The 21,680-nt window shown below is 39.1% G+C and overlaps 4 protein-coding genes across 4 annotated transcripts; 3 read left to right on the top strand and 1 right to left on the bottom strand.

Annotated features, from left to right (window-relative positions):
- The first annotated feature begins 947 nt into the window (after nt 1-947).
- Nucleotides 948-6,891, top strand: LOC133864769 (uncharacterized). The gene is made up of 2 exons (XM_062301186.1): nt 948-4,115; nt 4,199-6,891. Exon 1 carries the CDS (start codon nt 1,449-1,451, stop codon nt 2,313-2,315), a length of 867 nt encoding a protein of 288 aa, XP_062157170.1. The 5' UTR covers nt 948-1,448; the 3' UTR covers nt 2,316-4,115; nt 4,199-6,891.
- On the top strand, nt 3,947-6,783 carry LOC133858376 (uncharacterized). The gene is made up of 4 exons (XM_062293834.1): nt 3,947-4,584; nt 4,854-5,523; nt 5,959-6,256; nt 6,377-6,783. Exons 1-4 carry the CDS (start codon nt 3,947-3,949, stop codon nt 6,781-6,783), a joined length of 2,013 nt encoding a protein of 670 aa, XP_062149818.1.
- Nucleotides 6,892-7,011: 120 nt separating the features above from the next.
- Nucleotides 7,012-8,122, top strand: LOC133864779 (signal peptidase complex subunit 1-like). Its single transcript, XM_062301194.1, has 2 exons — nt 7,012-7,170; nt 7,687-8,122. The coding sequence occupies exons 1-2, from the start codon at nt 7,123-7,125 to the stop codon at nt 7,960-7,962; spliced, it is 324 nt and encodes a 107-aa protein (XP_062157178.1). The 5' UTR covers nt 7,012-7,122; the 3' UTR covers nt 7,963-8,122.
- Nucleotides 8,123-11,693: 3,571 nt separating this feature from the next.
- Nucleotides 11,694-15,979, bottom strand: LOC133864790 (small ribosomal subunit biogenesis GTPase RsgA 1, mitochondrial-like). The gene is given in 6 exon segments (XM_062301206.1): nt 11,694-11,963; nt 11,965-12,109; nt 13,748-13,938; nt 14,076-14,270; nt 14,366-14,587; nt 15,078-15,979. Coding segments are annotated over 6 exon segments (1,473 nt in total). The 5' UTR covers nt 15,756-15,979; the 3' UTR covers nt 11,694-11,921.
- Between the last annotated feature and the right edge of the window lie 5,701 nt (nt 15,980-21,680).

Here is a 21,680-nt window from a genome sequence, read left to right on the forward strand (position 1 = left end):
TGCTATTATGAAGTGGTGCAACCACGAAGTGATCTGGTGATCTAGGGGTGTTCTTACAAAAACCTTCGTGGTTCTGTCGTAGTGGCTGTCAAAAAAAAATTTCTGTTTATTTTTTAAAAATTATTATTATTATTTTATTTTTAGTATATATTTTTGAATATTTTAATAATTTTGATACAATTCCAATGAAAATATGTGTTGCCACTAAATTAAGAATAACGAAATAGTCATTTAACGTAAAAAATATCCTCTGAAAAGACATTATGTTGTAAGGTTGTGCAGTGTGCACCAACCTGTTGGGACTCTGGTATCGTAAAAACTAGTTAAATATTGGAAAACAAATGTCACGGTGGCGAGAGAAAATAAAATAACTTGGTGTATTGTTTAACAATGCGAGCAATAGTCGATGATTCAGTGAGAAAGGTAAGCAAAGGTTGAACTTGAACCTGCATATATGATATAACTAATGAGTGATCCAATTATATCCCCATTATCAATTTACCACACTATAAGTTACTGCCAATTTTATAAATTAGATTCAAAAATAATTATCCAACCAACTAATTGCACGCTAATTTACCCTTTCGAAATCTTGAGACGGAATGTCTCTACTAGCGAAAAAGGGCCAAAGAACTCGAATTTTTTTTTTTTTTTTTTAGAAAAAAAAGAAGAATATTTGAACGTGACCTGGAACCAAATGCAATGTTAAAAAAAAAATTGCAATATTTTATCCCGACTGGTGTGCTGCTTTCCATTTAGAGTAATGCTACTTTTTTTTTTTTTTTTTTTTTTTTGGTTTTGGTGAAAGTTGTATTTTAAATTGAGCTAAAATTTAATAAAGATTTATCCCAAATTTAATTGTGGTTTTAAAAATCATATAAGGTGTAGAAATAGGTATGAGGAAGTGCGAGGATGTGACTATACAACTCACCAATTATTAACCGCAACTAACTACTTTATACATGACATGATCACCCTAAACTAATTAGGGTGGCCGGTGAACATCTCTTTCCGACTTGTCGGTGTAGGAGTTTGATAGTCCCGTCCTTCTTCTTCTCTTCTTTTGACCGGGCTTAACGGCAGAGAGGAGATGGTTGATGTGTACGGGGATTTCGGAAGGAATATGCCCATGACACTGGGTGATCGAACAGACCGGAATTCGGATTGAAGACGTCGATACTGAAGATCTGAGGGGCAAAGGTACCAAGTGCCTAGTGGGAAGGTTAGGACCTATCAAGAAGTTTAATCGAGAGGCCTTCAAATCCCTCATGGTCCGTATATGGCGTGTTGAAGGAAAATTAATTTTCAAAGAACTCCAGGATCATATCTGGCTCTTTGAATTTTCTGAGGAAAAGGATAAGAAAAGAGTCCTGGAAGGACGGCCCTAGTCTTATGACCAAACAATTTTGGTGCTGAATGATTTTGACGGTAAGATTGCATCATCCCAGATGACGTTCACGCACACTCCCATATGGATCCAGATCCATAATATGCCTCTGGGATGTATGAACAAGGGAGTGGGGCTCAAGATTGGAAGTACTCTGGGTAAGGTTGATGAAGTTGCGGTGGCGGATGATGATGTTGGTTGGGGTCGGTTCCTGCGAGTTCGAGTGAATATAGAGCTGTATCAACCGCTGGAAAGAGGCAGAGCTCTCCTACTCACAGGGAATTCATGTTGGGTATCCTTTAAGTATGAAAAGCTCATGGAGTTCTGTTACAGATGTGGAAAAATTCTTCACGACGAAAAAGGCTGCGTGGCGGTAGTGAAAGATGGCAAACCAGCGTGGGGATCTTGGCTTAGGGCGGATGATTTTTCGAAAGGCCCCAGTTTCTTGGAGGGGCAAGGTGACTCTTGTCCGTCCTCCCCAAACCTTTCTTGTCACAACGGTGACGGAACAACAACGCCGGTGAAGCCTGGACCAGAAAAGGAAAAAGGTTCCCAAACAGGAAAATCGATCTCAGTAACGTCAAGTTTGGCGGATCTTCCGGAAGTCGATTCAAAAACGCGGGAGTTTCCCATACATGGAAAACACTCGTTTAAGGAAGGTAGCCGTTACGTTTCTGTCTCTAAGGGAAACCTAGCAGAAAAGGTGGAAAAAGGGAAAAGAGGCAAAAAACGGTCAAGTCATGTATCTTTTCCTAATAAGGATGGAGCTGATGGGGTGGGTCTGCAAGCAAAGGGGGCCCATCACAAGGGGCCGGTTAATCGGTCAAAACAAGAGGGGATATATGCTAGTAGAAATAAGGCTGGACCTGGCCCACACAACACTGGCTTAGTGTTACCTGTTACGCACTCTGAACAAACAAGCTCGTAAAAGTCCTCAAAAGAGCTCCCAAAGACTCCTGACGACCGGTCCTGTTCTTCTTTTACCGTCCCACTGGAAGGGGTGTCTCTACAGGGGCCTAAAAAGGAAATACCAGGGGATTCATCCCATCTTTGGTTCTCGGAAAAGAAAGAAAATGACGGAGGGAAGCTTTGGAAGAGGATAGATAGAAATCCAGGGTTGGCTCCTTCAGCAGCCAGCACTGATTTTCCAGAAAAAATGGGGCGGGAAGAAGCGGACTTGGGCGAGAATGAGGATTCTCGATGCAAAAAGAGGTATGCAGGGCAGGTTGAAGAAACTTTGTCTTTATTGGCGGAGGCTGTTGAGCAGCCCCGCCAGCAACTATGAGTTGCTTAAGTTGGAACTGTTGGGGGCTTGGGAACCCCCGAACAGTTTGTGAACTTCGCCTCTTGGTGAAGGAAAAGAAGCCCGTCTTGGTATTTCTCATGGAAACAATGATGAGAAGTACCAAGTTACAGAGTATTAGGCGTCATCTTGGTTTTGATAGTCTTTTGACAGTTGATCCTTGGGGTATGAAGGGTGGTCTGGCACTGTTGTGGCAAAACTCGACTGAAGTGGAGATTATTAATTATTCAGCAAGACATATCAGTGCTAGAGTTTCCTTGAGGGGTTCTAATTTTCAATGGAAATTTACTGGTTTTTATGGCAATCTTAACAGAGGATCCCATGAGGATGCATGGGAGATGCTATCCCATCTCAGTTCCTACTCACCTACCGACTGGCTTTGTGTTGGGGACTTCAACGAGATAATTGATCCCACAGAGAAAGTTGGAGGCTCTAAGCGTAGTGCTGGGCAGATGGAGGCATTCCGAGACACTCTGCTTGCTTGTCAGTTGAGTGATCTTGGCTTTCGAGGGTCCAAATTTACGTGGAGTAATAAGCGGGGTCTGAGGATTTTGTAAAAGAAAGACTTGACCGAGCTCTAGCCACGGAAAGTTGGTGTGAACAATTTCCTGCTGTGGAAGTTAACGTTTTGGAAACCAGGCGCTCAGACCACAAACCTCTATGGATTCGAATTCTCCCCCATCAAGGGTCTCGCGGGAGGCCTTATTCTTTCAAATTTGAGGCATGTTGGAATCTGGATCCTGAGTGTGCATCAATAGTCAAATCAGCATGGGAAGGAATAGAGGAGGGGGGAGCCCAGGCAGCTGCTGAACAAAAATTAAACAAATGCCGATCAGCTCTATCATCATGGAGTTCTCAGAAGTTTGGTAATGTGGGAAGGAAAATCTGGACACTGTCAAAAAAATTGGAACAGCTCCAGAGGCATGAGGATTCGGACAATCAGGAGAATATAAAAGCTGTCCAAATGGAGATAGAGCTGCTGCTGGACATGGAAGACACCAGGTGGAAGCAGAGAGCAAAGCGCCAATGGCTGCAACATGGGGATAGAAATACTAAATTTTATCATGCGTGGGCCGCTCAAAGGAGGAGAACCAATTTTATTGCTGAAATTCATGATGAAGAAGGATTAAGGTGGACGACTCCCATAGGCTATTGGTGAGGCTTTCACACAGTATTTTAAAAAGCTTTACTCTTCAAATGGGACTCAGGGGGTTGATGCAGTGCTGGAAACGGTCTCCCCTAGAGTCACGACTGGAATGAATAATGAGCTTTCAAGGGTTTTCACACCTGAGGAAGTGGACATAGCTCTGTCCCAAATGCAGCCTTTTAAGGCACCTGACGGTTTTGGGGTCTGTTTCTACCAAAAGCATTGGGCAACTGTGGGGGAAGGAGTTCGACAGGCAGTACTCTATTTCTTGAATTCAGGTACCTTTGAACCCTCTTTGAATTTGACTTACATAGCTCTGATACCTAAGATTACTAATGCAGCCTGTGTAAGTGAGTTTCAGCCCATAAGCCTTTGCAATGTCCTGTACAAGCTCATTGCAAAGGTTCTGTCAAACAGATTGAAGGTGGTCCTGGGTTCTATTATATCCCAACACCAAAGTGCTTTCATGCCGGGGCGACTCATTACCGACAACATTCTGGTGGCGTACGAGGCTTTGCACTCCATGAACACCCGTATGAAGGGCAAAAAAGGGTACATGGCTCTTAAGTTAGACATGTCAAAAGTGTATGACAGAGTCGAATGGTCCTTCCTGGAGGCTATGATGAGAAGGTTGGGATTTAGGGAGCCTTGGATCAGCTTGGTCATGCAGTATGTTCGGTCAATGTCATATCAAGTGCTCCTGAATGGAGTCCCTCAAGAGGTGATCTCCCCTACACGGGGTTTAAGGTAAGGGGATGCTCTGTCCCCTACCTTTTCCTCCTGTGTGCAGAAGGCCTCAGCTCTTTGTTGACTAAAGCTGGTCTAGATGGCAGAATCACGAGGGTCCCTATTGCGGCCAGAGGGTACCAGTTGAGTCATCTCTTTTTTGAGGATGACATCCTTCTATTTTGCAGGACAACAATCAGTGAGTGGTCCAATGTCCAGCAGTTGTTACACCAATATGAACTGACCTCGGGATAAAAGCTTAATAGTGGCAAAACTGCAATCTTCTATAGCCGAAATACCAATAGTGGGTTTAAAGATTTAATACATTCCTCCATTGGGATGTCGGCTACCGCTTCTTTGGACAAATATCTTGGATTGCCTTCTATGGTGGGACGTTCTAAAACAAAGACCTTTGAAGGTATTGTGAATAGGGTAAGGAAGAAGCTCGATGGGTGGAAAGAAAGGTTCTTGTCTCAAGCATGGAAGGAAATACTCTTGAAGGCAGTGGTGCAGGCAATCCCAACCTACTGTATGAGCGTTTTTCAGCTCCCAAAAACCTTGTGCAAGAAAATGGAATCCATGATGAATAAACTTCTGTGGCAGAGAAAAGAGAGTTTAGGGGGTTTGAACTGGATGAGCTGGTCGAGGCTAGAATTTTCCAAGAAGAATGGTGGTCTTGGCTTCCGAGATTTAGAAGTCTTCAACTTAGCTTTGCTTCCTAAGCAGAGGTGGAGATTGTTACAAGAACCAAATTCGTTGTTAGCCACTATACTGAAGGAAAAATATTTTTCCAGGGGCTCTTTTCTGCAAGCGAAGTTGGGACACAAACCCTCTTATGCATGGCGTAGCCTGCTGAAGGCGAGACAGGTCCTGGAGAACGGGTTGGTATGGAGGATTGGTAATGGAAAACAGGTCAAATTTTGGGGGGACAAATGGCTTCTTTCATCCCCAGATTTTTGGGTACATTCTTCTCCTAATTCGATAGACCCCGGAGGCACCAGTATGTGATCTTATAGAACCAGAGTCCGGTTGGTGGAGATTAAACACCCTCAGACAGAATTTTGATCCTGGGGAGGTGGAGAGGATTAAGTGTTTGGTTCCTAGTCCTTTGCAGCATGAAGATAAAAGAATCTGGAGTGGCACAAAACATGGTTTTTTTACTGTACGGAGTGCCTATTTCCTGGAAATGACTAGAAGACAGCATGGATTAATTTAGGGGAGAGCTCAAAGCATCAGGAAGTCCAGTTATTCTGGAAATCTCTTTGGCAGCTTCCAGTCCAACCGGTGGTAAGAAATTTTGCGTGGAAGGTTTGTAATAACATGCTCCCAACAAAGGAGACCTTATTCAGGAAAGGGATCATTGATGACCCTTATTGTCCTCTATGTTTAACTCAGTCTGAAACCCTCTTTCACATTCTGTGGAGCTGCCCATCCTCTGTGGCAGTGTGGCAGGAAAGTAGCAGATCAGTACATAAGCTATCAATCCAGGAGGATGAGGGCTTAAGTTTTATTCGTCATCTACAGGACAGATTAGAGGCTAACGTTTTTACAGAAGTTCTCAGTGTGATGCGGCTGATATGGCTCCAAAGAAACTCCTTTGTTTTCAGAAACAGTTTTGAGCCCCCGGGTCAATTGATTCTGAAAGCAAGAGGGATAATGGAAGAGACAGAGTGTGTCGCAGAGGAGCTGAACGGTGCCTCAGTTCTTGGTGTCTCGGTTATTTCAAAGTGGATTCGTCCGCAGGTGGGCTTAGTGAAAGTAAACTGAGATGCTGCTCTTAATAAGGAACTGAGGAGGATGTGATTTGGAGTAGTTGCTCGTGATGATAGGGGGGAAGTGGTGGCTGCGCGGGCAAAGGTGGTATCATTTACCATAGACCCTACCACTGCAGAAGCTTTGGCAGCATGGGAGGCAGTGAGGTTCTGTATTGACAGTGGGCTGACGAGAGTCATAGTGGAAGGTGATGCTCAAATAGTGGTGAATGCTTTGAATCAGCGGTCTGCGTGCTGGAGCTCTTTTGGCCATCTGATCGACGATACCAAAATCCTGCTGGAACGTTTGCTCTCAGTGAACATAAGGCATGTTAAACGGTCTACCAATATGGTAGCCCATATTTTGGCAAAAAGGGCAATTTCTCAGTTATTAGATTGTGCTTGGTTAGGAGTTTGTCCTCCTTTCATTCAGTCTTCTGTAATGGCTGATCAAGCCTCTTCTTTATGATTTAAATGAGAATTCTTATTCAAAAAAAAAAAAAACTAACTAACTACTATATACATATAGCGATTTTAAGGTATGTAAATGCGATTAGTATACATATATGTAGACAAATTCACCAAAACGACATTGGTTCATCTTAAACACTAGCCAAAAATAATAAAAAATAATGTTAAAAAATTTAAAATTAGTTTAAAATGTATGTTATCTGATTCGTTAATAACCGCGTCGATAACCAAGTCTTAACCACGGCCACTGTTTAGCATTAGTCTTCCATTTAGCCCTCCCTAACCCCCAACCAAACCCCAATAAGTCAGTATAAGTAGTTTCTGAACCGAGCCCAATATGCTCTCTCTCGTTCGAACGTCATATTTTCTTCACGTTCTCGGTCAGGTACTTCTCTCTCTCTCTCTCTCTCTCTCTCTCTCTCTCTGTCTCGCTGATTGCAAAAAATTAGGGAATTGTCTTGGTCTCCTTCCTAATTCCGATCTCAAATTCCAATAGCACCTAACCCATGCTTCTTCTGAGTAATTGGGCTTTCACATTCTGTTTGGTTGATTAGAAATCGAAGAAAAACCTCAACAAAAAGTAAGATTCTCTCCGCATAAATCCCTTTCTCGGGTTCTGTTGAACTGAAAAATCAACTCAAGTCGGAAGTCTTCCGTTATTGAATCGACTTAACTGGAGCTTTTCGTTTATAGGTTGCCCAAATAAAACGTAAAAGGTTTCAATTTTCTTTTCCTTCTCCCTTCCTGGGAAACCAAACAGACACCTAGGGTTTCACTGCAAGCTTCTCCTTCCGTAAAGTTTTGTTCTTTTATCAATTAGATTGATGATCTAGGGTTTAAGGCACATAATATGACAATTTGATCCAAAATCTAATTTAACTTGTTCTTGGATTCTGGTTAGATGGATTGGCAAGGGCAAAAGCTAGCGGAGCAGCTGATGCAGATACTGCTATTGGCATTCGCGGTGGTGGCGTTCGCGACGGGCTACATATTAGGATCGTTCCAGATGATGATCCTAATATTCGCTGGGGGTTTGGTTCTGACCACATTGGTGACGGTCCCCAATTGGCCCTTCTTCAATCGCCACCCGCTCAAGTGGTTGGACCCAAGCGAGGCCGAGAAACATCCGAAGCCACAGCAAGCAGTGAATTCCAAGAAGAAACCCGCCAAGAAGTAGGTCAGTTGGGCTGATGATCTTAGTTTTGGCGTTTTGGTAGGATTGAAAATTCAATGTTCTTGTGATGTGCTTTTCTAAAATTGGATAATACAGTGTACTCGATTGCCCTTGAATTTTGAACCTTTAGACAATGGGTAGAAAGAATTTTCTTTTTGGTTTTGATCGGTTTCGATACTGTTTTACGTCTACTGATTTGCGAATTTCGAGAGATTCGTCTCCCTTTTTTGTTCTGTTTTTCTAGGTTAAAGAGGAAGTGAAGTTTGTGGCTTTGCCTTCCACTTAGTCATAATTTTGAGAAAATTATAGATGTGCTCAATGTGATACATCTCTGCAAAAGCTATGGTTTATTTCCCATTGAAGACTTCATTCCCATGGTAGTTGGAAATATGAATAGGGCTGTCGGTTTTATCTTATAGGATTTATACTGTTCTACCTATTTCTATTCTCGGTTTGGATGTTTTGGTTGGTTGTTTGAGATTGTTCTTGAGATAAAGACTAGGTAGATTATTGACAGGATCTCGAACTCGCTGAGTGGCTGTAGTTCGAGGGTGTGGAGGCTGAGGTCATGGGTTTGAGATCTCCTGGTGTGGCGTGTGTGTAACTTACTAATCATAAAATTGATAGGTGTCTAACTCTCCAAAGCCAAATCTATCCCCTGTTGATCTTTAGCTGCAATGGGTTTATGATTCATTCTGTAAGAAGATGGTGCCATGAGTCGCCTACTAGGAGGATGTGTTATGTGCCTTTTTCTCTTTAGGAAAGCAGCGAAGCCTTATGTAAACAATGATGAGCCAAGGATGCGTGATGGCTGTGTTTGCTCATTGCCTTTTCTACTTGTGCAAGATTGCATGGTTTGAACGTAAGTAATTGAAAATTATGGTAAATGAGGCTTCATTCATGTCACGGAGATAACTGTGCTGCTAGACTGAATGTGCCCATCAGTTTTGGGTGCTTTTCTTGGAAGCTTAAGTCTAGCCAATTTGTTGGATGTAATCTTGAAATGCATGCATTGTGTGGGACATATTAACAATTGGATTATATTGCACCCTTCTTAATTTGGACGCTACATGGCAAATTCTTGCCCTAGAGTTGACAATTTGCGGTAGAAGCATGATGGCTCATCTGTAGATTAATGACAACGGTAGTAGGCATGCGAACGCCTAACTTTTGGAGCAACTTGGCTTTTGTGGCTGCCGCTGGTGGGTTTAACCATTAACTTCTCTGGGGTGACAATGTCATTGTTCTTGTTATACTTGTCTTAGCTTTGCAAATAGGGATATGTTTTTTCATGTTGACAGTAATGATAATAGATATCAACATTGAAAGAGAGAGATTGGCCCTTCTTTCCTCCCGGAATAACTGCTACTTCTGTTGTAGCAGGGACCTACCCTTGCCAGATGAAGTGGCCTTCTTAGTAGTCTCACCAAATTTTACTAGTTAAAAATCACTTTTATCTATTTTAGCCATCCACTTTTTTAAAGCACTTTCAGCAATCTCACCATTTTAGTTATTCATTAACACTATTTCATCTAAATAATCTTTTTCAAAAGGGAGGTGTGTAATGCATGAGAGAGAAATAAGTAGGGAGATAGAGAAAATTTTAGTAGTTTTTTATTATTTTGGTGAGTGAACAGTATTCATTATTGTTGGTGAGTACTGATTTTAGACAGAATGCTGAATGCTGAAGTGGTTAAAAAGCAATCATAGCATATGCTATCATACAAAAACGTTTTGTTTTTCCTTGGTTCCCTGTGAGGGCATCGAGGAAGGGTCTCTTGGTGGTGTGAAAGAAGTATATGTTTTATTAAAATCCTACGAAGTCCAGAGTGAAGTGCATTAATTTCAAGTGAATTACAAGAGATTTACACATCTACTTGGTTTCTAAAGTTAATGTGGTTATCTTTTCTAAATCCGAGGTTGTTGGTTCATTCATGCTTCACCGATGTTGGCTAAAGCTCCCGATTCGTTTGAGGACTCAATTGCAACCTGAGCAAGTTCTCTGCGCAACAAAAAGATCAAGATCTCTCTGTTCCCTAAAGTGGGTTCCATATATGTGTTCATTTGCCAGGTTTTAATTGTATTGAGATATAATTATAAGATTATATATGTCAATTCTAATTTGACTTATTTAATTAAACAAGTCTAACCTTTCAATCTTAATTCGTTAATTTCATATTGGGTTGATTTAACGCCATTGTACCCTAAACACACAATAGAATAAGATCTTCTCCATTTCAAGTGAAATTGATAATATCTATTTCATGGTTAGGATTAAATGTTTGTGTATTTAATTCTATATATGAAGTCAATATTAACACGTCTTTTTAAAAATTTAAATAATGTGAAATCATATAGGTCGTTAGATGCATCAACTTTAAATCTTGATCATGAAATTAAAATGGAAAGGATCTTTGTTCATGAGACAACATTTTTTTTTAAAATTATATAAAGAAGAATTACAACTAACAACAACAAAATAGGATTGAGCAACCTAATAAGAAGCACCAGAACATCTAAAATAGAAAATAAAAGGGAATGCATCAAATGAATTATACGGCCCTATTGATTTTTGGCACGAACACCAAAAAATGAGACCGCCAATAAAGGTGGCAATACAAGGTGTGGATAGAGGCATAATCGCCGTGAAACCCTTCAATCCTACGGAACCTCTAATGCAAGGGACAGAAGGGGCATGACTCTCGTAATACCCTTCAATTGTACCCAAACGCTTGAATAGTAACAATTACAACAAACATGTAGAAACAAATGGGAAGACAAAATTTAAAAACAAGAAGATTTGAAAAAAAAAAAAAGAAAAAGAATTGAACAAAAAGTTAAGAAAAACCAAAAGCAATACAACAAGACCAGTAGCAACGGCAAAAGGCAATTGACTTTGGTGCCACGCCGAACGTGATAGTCACGCTCCGACGAGAGGTGGCCAAAAGTGATGAGACTATCACAGGAGACCGACAACAGTGATGGAAGACAGCGGATGAGACAAAAGGATGTGTTATGCGCGGCACATGGCTATTCATACGCCGACACGTAGTGGCTAGTAACGGATAGAAGCGAAGAGGCCGAGGGTATAGTGGCGCATCTGAGGGTAGAGCTTCTTAAAATTGATAGATCAGATTTTGAAAAAACCAATCCAAAAACTTCAAAAGGAGAACGGATCCAAAGCTGGAAAAAACTAGAAGAGGTCGAATCCAAACAGTTTGCACTAGAGGAGGAGCCGGCAAAAGTGCTGACCAAAGATAAATCGCCGAAAGCTATAATAAGGCCTCAAAAGAGACGGTAAAAATGTGGAAAGGAGAAAGAGGGGAGGGGGAGAGGAGGAGGGGGGATCCCTCTTCTCCTCCCATGGCAGCCAAACACTCAGGACTGTGGGAAAAAGTTTGGTTCAGAGCACTGAGTGATGGACAGACTGAGTACTCTACGCTATATTTTGCTACTTCTAATTATAAATGAGACAACATAATTTTGATGCAACGAATAGTGTCACTTGCCCGGGCTAACCTCCTGCTACAGCAATTCTTCATTCTATGAACCCGAAAAACAAAAATACAAGTTTAAATTCTATTAACAGCATCACTAAGTTCCTTCATTACCCACTCTCTTTCATGATTCAAAGACTTGATTATCGTTGGCCCATTCAAGAAGATTTCAGCAAATTCATAAAAAGTTTCATATACAAAGATCGGCATCAGATACAAGCTGTGCATTCGAGGTCAAGCATGCAAAAAGTGAAGAACATTGGAATTAGTGGATTTTTTCCCAAGTCAAATCTGATTAGCAGCCATGAAACGAGTATTTTTCCCCCCAGCTAATCAGAAAGAGAAATCCAATTAGTCTCACGCTGTAATCTGTACTGAAGAATGTAGCGTAACCTCTGAGACAAAAGAAGGGTTAGGAAACTATTATTTACAAATATTAGATTCGAGGAAGACAACTTCCTAATCCTACTGGTTTTCATTCCTCATTGCTCTTAAAATAGGATCATTTTTCCACTTCCAATTCGTCGTCGTCATCCATCTCATCCAACTCATCTAGTATTGATTGGTTGATGCTCTTACGAGATTTTCTCCTATGCTTCTTAGGCTCCAACAGCGGTTCCGCTTGCTGAACACCATTATCTCCCATCTTGTACCTGCAAACAAATTGACTCATTGTGAGTAAATGCGCAATTTGAAAACGCCTAACGCAGTTAATCATTTGATAATTTACAATTTAGCTTATAAAATCTCAGTTTTGCATTTAAAATCGTGCGTTTTTTAAAACACACCCCTTGTTATCGATTTGAAAACGCTGATTTTTCTACTTTTTTAAACTCTAATTTTTTAAAAAACGAACTCCTAAACGATACACTTTCACAATTTTGTTTAAAATCGCACTTTTAACCAGATTTTTCCAAATAGACTCATCACTAATGAAAAATTCATGAGAAGTAGGAAAACCAGGCTAACAAACAAATATAACTACAAGTTAGAGAGTTATTAAAATTGTAGAGAAAGTAACCAGTTTGGAAGAAATAACTAAAAATCCAGTAGTTCTCACCACAGATAATTATTCACAGCTTTCAGGACGAGTGAAAACTATGACAATTATCAGATTGCCGGCATAATGCTCACGGTAAACTCAGAAAGTTAAGTTACATGTCCCAGAAACTTCTCCAGGTGTGATGTTTTAGACCATCTAGATATTTTAAGTAAACTAATAAAAAAAATGGTTAAATACATTTTTGTCCCCTTGTAAACTTTATTTTTTGCTCCTATGCTTCATTTCATATCACAAATGATACTTCGTTTATAGCTAAAAACGGAGATGATACTTCCGTCCATAAATTGACAGAAGTCCACATCAGCACTCTTAAGGAACTGTCCCATTAAAATAAAATTAAACAATAAAACAATCGAAAAACTAAAAATATTAAAAAAAATAAAAATAAAAATTAGGAGTGGCTTTTGGGCAAAAGGGGAGTGGCCCGCCACTCCCCCCTTTTGCCAAGGGGGTGGCTATGGCTGGTTTGGGGGTGGCCGAAACCACTCCCAAGGGGCCAAGCCCTAAGACGATTTTTTTTTTTTTTTGCCTTGTCACGTGGCCGAACCACCCCAAAGACTAGCCATGGAACCACCCCTATTTTTATTTTATTTTTCAAAAAGTATTTTTTTTAATGTTTTTATCTTTTTTTAATGTTTTTAATATTTTTAGTTTTTTAGGTTTTTAATTAGGCATAGGGACACATGTCCATTTTTTAAGGTTAGTGACGTGGAGTTCCATTAATTTTTGGACGGAAGTTGGATGAATGTACCATCTCCGTCTTTAGCCATAAACAAGGTACCATCTGAGATACAAAATGAAGCACAGAAGACAAAATAAAGTATTTAAACCACAGAGGGGTCAAACGTATTTAACTCTAAAAAAAAAAACTACATGAGGACCCATATGATATAGCTAGTTGACATCCATGTTCATCATGTCCTTGCAGTTTCTAAATAATTTGAATATTTTTTTCCCTTAATTATTGGTGGTTTTTTTTTTTTTGTGTGTGTGTGTGTGTGTGTGGGGGGGGGGGGGGGGGGGGGGGGGGGGTGATTGTGGGTGTTGAGATTTTATTTGAGACAAATTTTCTCACGTACAAAAAACTTAGACAAACTTAAGGACCCTTTGCTGTCACAAGGATCATTACAAAATCGTCCACACGAGATCTGTACTCCAAAAATTATCAAACTTCGTAGGTAAGCAAGCATTAAGAGATGAAAAATGCTCCATACATAATTTGACATACCTCACATCACCCTCTCTTTTGGTTCCAAAGGTCCTGAGCTGGAATTCTTCCCTGATTCTGATCTCATCAAGAAGCTGAAAATAGTATGGGTATCTCTCCCAATCTGCTTTCACAACACACCCTGGTTCACCGAGATGCAAGCAATCATTGAACGAACATTTAGCAGGCTCATCACTGAGCACTTTCCGGATCTGAAGAGAGGAGCTAAGAAGTGATTATTTGAAACAGACAAATGCCACATCAGGTCCAGCATGTGATTAAGAAGAGTTCAAGAAACTTATGTAAATGAATCAAACAAAGTACAGAGTGCTTAATAAACAGCACAAACCTCAGGGAAAGCTTGAGCTAGAGAATGTTTTGTTACTTTCATCAAACTAGGCTGGTTAAACCCAGGAGTATCAGCAAGATAACCCCCTCCTGATAACGGAAGCAAAGAAACATGGCGAGTAGTATGCTTCCCTCTGCCACTTCTCGTTGAAACTTCCCCAACTCGCTGTTCGTCACACCACTTACTGCCTAGAATCTGAAACAAGGGGGAACACACATCACACTAATGTGCAATCACAAACAAAAGATATTAAGAAAGTGAAGATGCGGAGCAGAGAGATTCAAACCCACAGGATCGAACCAATTATCCTCTTCTGCTGCATCGGAATCACGATGGTTGCTTCTCAGAGCATTAATCAGACTAGACTTCCCAACTCCACTTGGACCCACTATTACAGTTGTTTGATCTCTCAAAATACATGCAAGAAGATCTAGTCCACAGGTGGACTCAACACTGCAAAATATCGGTTCATAGCCCCAACTACGTAGCCTAATCCGCCATCCAACAAGTGTCTGCACATCCCATAAAAGTCTAACAAACTTCAGAATGAATATCAGGGAAAGAAAAGATGGTCTTTGACAAGCAATATAACGATGGCTTCATGAGAGAACTTTTAGAAAGATGCACTCAATAACCTAAGCAACAGAGGGTTTAACCAGCTATCAGTTGCAGCACTATATACAGCATTTTAGAAAGATGCACCTTGGAATTAAACAACCTAAGCAACAGAGGCTTTAACCAGCTATCAGTTGCAGCACTATATACAGCATTTTTGCTGCCAAAGCCTTATTCAGTGACAATCCTAACTGTATTATTGGATAGAGTTTCAGTTAGTTCCAGTGATAAAAATGTTTTATGAGCAAGTGTCCAAAGCCCTCGGTCTCATTACAATCAAATGAACAGAGCAGACGCAACTATCAACTACCATTCAGCTTCTAAAATGTAATTCAAATTTCTACATTTCAAACCCAAAGAAAAACAATCAAAAAGAAAAACGCTAACCTCATCATCCACAAGTTCGCACTTATTCAATGCGAGCGTGAGAGGAATCCCGGTCGACTCGGCCTCCACCAGGAACCTCGTGAGCGTAAAGGGCTCGAGCCTCGGCTGCTCAATCGAGAAGAGCACCAGCAAATGGTCCACATTGGCCACAGGCGGGTCCATAATCTCCGAGCTCCGCCGGAACACGTTCTCGATCATGCCCCGCCGGTCCACCCAATCGATGGAGCCCACCAGCACCTTGTCCCCAACCAAGACCCTCCTCTTGATCTTCTTCAGCACCGCTTTCACCACGCACAGCAGCTCAACTCCGATTCCCGAAGCTCCTGAGCCCTCGCTGGAGCCTCCAGAAGGTTCCGACGAGAGCGTTTGAACTACGACGCGCATGAAGTTGGCCTGGGCGGCTGCGACGGTGCCGATGGCTTGGGATTGGGAGAGTGGAGGGGGGTCTTGGGGGGAGAGCACTGGGGCGAGCGAGGACGAGTAGTCTCTGAAGATTTGTTTGGCTCTGAGTAGGTTCTTGCTCGGTTGGGGCTTCTTGGACACCTTGTTAGCGTTTTGTTGCTGTTTGGCGGAGATTGAGAGGCATCGGACGGGCGACAAGCGACGCAGGAGGAGGCTATCGACGGTTGGGAGATACGCCGTGGTGTGGCGGATGATTGAAACGGAGGCGATCGTCATAGTGATTGTGGATTTGAATTCCTTTGAGAGAGAGAGAGTCAGTGGGGAGTCATGCGTTGGGCGTGTTATCCATTGCTGGTTCGAGCAGGTGACCGAGGAGGACTCGGAGTGTCCAGCAGTTTCTTCTTGTTGTACGGCTTTGTTGAAGTGGAAAATGAATAGTGGTGAGGCCACGGCAGCAATTTCGGGAATCGAACGGTTGCGGGGTTACAGTTTTTGCATGGTGATGAATATGATGTACATTACAATTTACAAAACTTGCAGGCAAGATCAGCATCTGAAAACGTAGAAGCCTTAGGCCCAAGCATAAGGAAATAGACAATTAAGGCCCAAGGGCTTCAAGTGGGCTTCATAACTGAAACACTGTGATGGCCATATCATCCTTATCTGCTTTGCTTTTGCTTTGGGTCTATTCCACTTACAGGGGAAGCTCGTGCAGCCTTGCTGGCCGTCAATTTGGCCTCCTCTTTGAGCTACACCTCCCTAATCCTTCAGGGTGATTCTCTCCTCTCAATTTCAAATGAAATAGGGAGGAGCATGTCCTTTATATTAAGTGGGTAAAATTATTTCAAAAAGATGAAATGACAATTTTACTCCTCTAAAAATAAAGAACAAGCTCCTCTCCATTTCAAATTTCCGACTCACTACTGACCATCAATAAGCCCCGTCTCTTCTCGGAGTGGGCCGGTGCTTCCATTGTTTCGGACACCTACCAACAGCAGTTAATTCTTTTGAATAATTGAACTGCATTGAAGACTTTTAGATGTGTAAATTTTCATGCACACCAAATTGCAAAACAGGCCGTTTTCATCTTGTGTTTGGAAATGTTTCTAAACATTTCTTATATTATCTTCATTCTTCGATTAGGATTAGAAGTGGAAAAGACCCCATTATTGTTCCCTTTCCTCATTTGAATAGGTTAAAAAAAAATGTGGCACAAAAACTGACTTTGATCGTTTATTTTTTTTTCTAAAAAAAATATATATTAACAAACAACTCAAAACACAAAAACATATTTCACTTTTGTGTCCTATCATAACATTTTTTTTTTCAAAAAAAAAATTACCATTCAAAATACATTAACCAACATACCTTATAGGCATTTTCATACTATCGATAAATAGTTTAAATGCTCTCCTACGAAAAACCTTCATTCTCTCTCCTCTGAAAAACCAAACACCCAAATGCCATGGGAGAAGGGAAGCTCCCTTCCCCTCCTCTCCCTTTGTTATCGCCTCTATTGAAGCCCTTATCTTGTTGGAACTTGTTTTAGCCATATCCTCCACTTAAATACAGCTCTCACCGGTTTTCACCCCCTTCCTCCACCGTGTCTACTGTGATTTTTGGCTTGGTTGTTGGTTCGAAATCTTTGGATCTAGATCTACACTCATTCGTCAATTTTTGCACGACACGTGCTTCTCCAGTGGGTTCGCTGGTGTCTTCGCTTCCACCAATAGTTGCCATTTTCTCTTCCGCCGTCCCCACATTGGAGTGTGGCCTGCACGCGCTATAGAATTTATCTCATTTCCCGACATGTGCTGGCCATGCATCTCCCTCCATCCCTCCCACGCCCCAGGTTTTGGTGTTACACAGTGGTCTCTTGCGATTCTCGTTGGAGAGAGGCCTTTCAGAGGTGGCGCATGGCCTTCACACGCCGCCTCTGGCAACTCCCAGTCCCTCTCTTCAAACCGAATTTGTATTGTTGTTTATGTTACTGTATTTGTTTTTATTCCCTTTGTATTTATACGCTTTTCTGTTTTTATATTTATCTTTGTATGAGTGTTTGAGTCATCAGGACTCTTTATACACCACAAACTACTTTTACTGGTGGTCCAAGTTCTTGGCATCTGTGCCAATAATAATTTGGCTTGCATCTTCGGAAACATTACTCACATATACTTATATTTCTAGTATTTATTTTGGATTGTTTAGTTCTAGTTGATGTAATTTTTTTTTATGTAAAAATAATAATAATAATAATAAAAAAACAAAACTGATAGGCCATCGAGAATCTAAGCCTATTGCCAAAGCAGACATGAAAATGCACGTGCCCACACTCATAGGCTAATTAAAGTCAGATAGTCCATAATTCAGAACAAGTACCAAATTTCTACATGAAACCAGTCTAAAGTAGTTGCTTGAAGAAGGTCGAATTTGGACGGCCAGGAAAACATAATTGACCATAGAGGAAGCCAGCTGGACTCTCTATCTAGACTCTACAGCATTTCATATATCTACTACTTCGTATTTGGGCTGAAAGTTTTTTGCATCACATTTCTATGTAACGTCTCCTCCAAAACCTTGTCTCAAAGTCCCATATGTATTCACATTTTTGTTATGTTTTCCAAGTATAGAATTTTTGGGTCCTTGAATTTTGCACAAACTACCTTTCGAACTTTGTAAGAGCATTCTAGTAGACTTATAAATTTTTTTTATTTTATTTTATTTTTTTTTTTTTTTTTGGCTATTTTAGTTAGTCAACTTTCAAAATTGGTTTAAAATGAGTTCACAGCAGCCTCACCAATTGGTGAATTTTTTTTTTAGTGAACGGTACTCACCAACAATATAATGAGCATTGTTCACTCACCAAAACAATAAAAAGATATTAATAAAATTATCTTTTCTTTTTTTTTTTGTTCTCTCATGCATTACACACAACCTCTTTTTTTAAAATAATTATTTAAATGAAATAGTGATAATAGATTAATATAATAAGCACTGTTCACTCACCAAAACAATAAAAAGATATTAAAAAAATTATCTATTTTTTGTTTTCCCTCTCATGCATTACACACAACCTCTCTTTAGAAAATGATTATTTAAATGAAATAGTGATAGTAGATAGGTTTTTTTTTTTTTTTTTTTTTTTTGACATATCCACATAAGAGGAGAGGAGGGAGGATTCGAACTAGTGACTTCCGCTTTATGAGGCGTTATCTCCAGCCGATTGAGCTACTCCTTTAAGGACATGATAGTAGATAGCTAAAATGATGAGACTACTGAGAATGTTTTAAAAAAGTTGATGATTATTCCCACTGTAAAAATTTATTGCTCATATTAAATGAATAGATTATAAAGGTACTTACCTAGCTATTGCTTGCCTTGCTTTCAAACAAAAGCAAATTGCTTATTCTTGATGTGGTTTTCATTTCATTGATAAATATGGTAGGGTTTGGGGTAGACAAAAATTAGTTACAAATCAGTCTAATAAAGTGACATGTTTCTTAACATATGAGAATCACATTTTTTTTTTTAATATAATTTGCTTCACATTTTTTTTTTAATAGCATTAATAAGAAAGTCTGTATTTCTCGCAAACTTTAAGAACACATTATTTTATTAGACTGATTTATGGCTGTTTTTGTATAGAGATACACTCCCATAGTTTCATATCCTCTTGACGCAACATTATAAGATGTACGATCACGAAATTATATTTGTTATACCTCTATCCTTAAACGAATAATCTCAACCCTCTGCCGGCCAGTTTTTAAATCGAGAGAAATGGTAGAAATTTTAATTTTTTTTTTTTTTTAAAAGTTGATTTTCAAATGACGTGTTACAATCTCATGAGATTGTAGTACATTTTTCAAAATAGTAGACCAAATGAGATTGTAACACATCATTTAAGAACCAACTTCTAAAAAAAAAAAAAAAATTTAGAATGTTTAGCATTCCCCTTAAATCAATAACTCTCTCATGTTGTCGTTTCCCTAATTCCGTTCCTCTCTCTCTCTCTCTGTCTTATATTAAATACAAAATAATAAATGAAAACCTAAAGAAAAACTCACTTCTTCTCTCAAAATATATAAAAAATTTGATTGTCTCGGAAAAAAAAAATGATTTTTCTCTTAAATAAAAGCTCATACATATTTTTTTAATATTACTCTATTATAAAAAATAAAAAATTAAAAAAATTAAAATTAAAATACATACAAAATAAAAACAAAAATTTGAAAAAGATCATTATAATCTTATTTTATTTTCATTAATAATTGTGTTGTATCAAGAAGCCAAGAGAGATGTTCCAACAACAAAAAAAAAAAAAAAAAAAAAAAAAAAAAAAAAGAAGCCAGGAGAGAGTATTTCATCGTATTGTTTCATCATGCATGTTGTTATATCTAACATCATAGTAAAACACCTTGTTCAAATACTAAGATCATCACCTGTCAAAAAACTAGCCAGCTACTTGTTAGAAGTGTCAGAATATCTTAGAATATTTAGAGTATATTCTCTTATAAAGTTTATCGGTATTTTCCATTTCTTATAGTATTTTATATTTCCCTTATTCTATTTTCTTTGTAAGTTTATTTCTTATCTTAATTGGTATAAGATTTTTTTGACCACTACTCATTGTCTTTCTATAAATAACAAATTATGTAATATTGTTTAATATAATAAACATACAAGATGTACTTCATACATGTCTCTCCACTTCAATTCTCTCTTTTATATTTTATATATATATATATATATTTATAACAAAAGAAGTGGGCGCAATTTGACCAAGCAGACTTAAGGGATAAGCTCATAAGTCATAAGCACGAGCTTAGAAGAAACAATCATCTCCTGGTGGTTGTTGGCTCTTTTAAGTTTTTTTTGCCATTTAAAATTGCCTAGTGCAGCCCCAAGAAAGGTTTGACTCGTTTATGATTTTTCTAAAATTATAGATAATTGTCATTGCCTACTGTTACCTGTTTGTGTTTGTTTTTTCCTGCATTTTTCGTTGTGGTTTGATTGGATTGTAGTTTGATCCCCTTTCACTTTCCCACGTTTGAATTAAAATATAAAAAAAAAAAAAAAAAAATGGTGCTTAGTACCTTGTAAGGGAAAAAATGTGCTTAGCACATTGCATAAGTAGCGTGGATATTCAACTATGTATATGGTTTGAAATCTCAGCAATGCGTGTATCCACGTATTGGCTAAGAGCCTAAGATAAAAAAATCTAGGTTGGTTTAGTCTTTCAGACATTATACTTTTAATTCGATTTAGAAAATGGCGGTAGTTGATCCAAAGGTGCACGGCAACAATCAATGGCATCCAAGCGAGTAATTTTTGGAATATATTAAGTGTCTATTAATAAATATGGTGTTTTTAAAATTATTATTTAATCAAAATCAACATTTGATCAATCATATATTCAACGGTAATTTTAAAAGCTACATCATTTTTTTTATGGACACTTAATGTACTCATAGAATTACTCCATCGAAACAGTTACTTTATTTGACGCATCAAAGTTATTAATGTTAAGCAGATTGATCATTTCTTTTTAGATATCCCGAGAAAACTTTACCCAAATAGGTCTTTCAAAATTCTTTGTTTACTAATTATAAAAGAAATATAATACATTGCCATCCGAAGACACAATTATTGACTACTTTTGTTTATTTCGTGTTCATCAAGTGTCTATATAAAAATAATGTTGCATTTAAAATCATCATTGAACATGTGATTGATCAAATGATGATTTTGATCAAATGGTAATTTTAAAAGCCACCTCATTTTTTTTATGGACACTTGATGGACATTTAATGTACTATTAGAATTACTCAAAAGTGGTCAAGAGTTATGTCTCAGAATGACAACAAATCATATCTCATTAAAAAATAATAATAATAATTAATTAATTAAAAAGATAGGATGTTCGAAAGTCACCGCTCCCTCCCCTCTCTGGCTCTCTTGGGTCAAATTTACAGATTTAAATAGAAAGGCCGATAAGGGTGTTGATACTGTTTATTAACAATTACTTTTTCTTTTTTTCTTTTTTTTTCTAAACAATAATTAAGGGAAGGATTGGAGAGGGGGGAGATGGGTTTGCCAACTTGCCACTTCTGATTCGAATCGCAGTGACGGGTGAAGAGTGAGCGGAAATACTTCCATACGCGCGTTGGAAAGCGATTCATTTGATGGAGCAACTTAAGG

The sequence above is a fragment of the Alnus glutinosa genome, chromosome 1 (genome assembly GCF_958979055.1).
Source record: "Alnus glutinosa chromosome 1, dhAlnGlut1.1, whole genome shotgun sequence".
Lineage (NCBI taxonomy): Eukaryota > Viridiplantae > Streptophyta > Magnoliopsida > Fagales > Betulaceae > Alnus > Alnus glutinosa.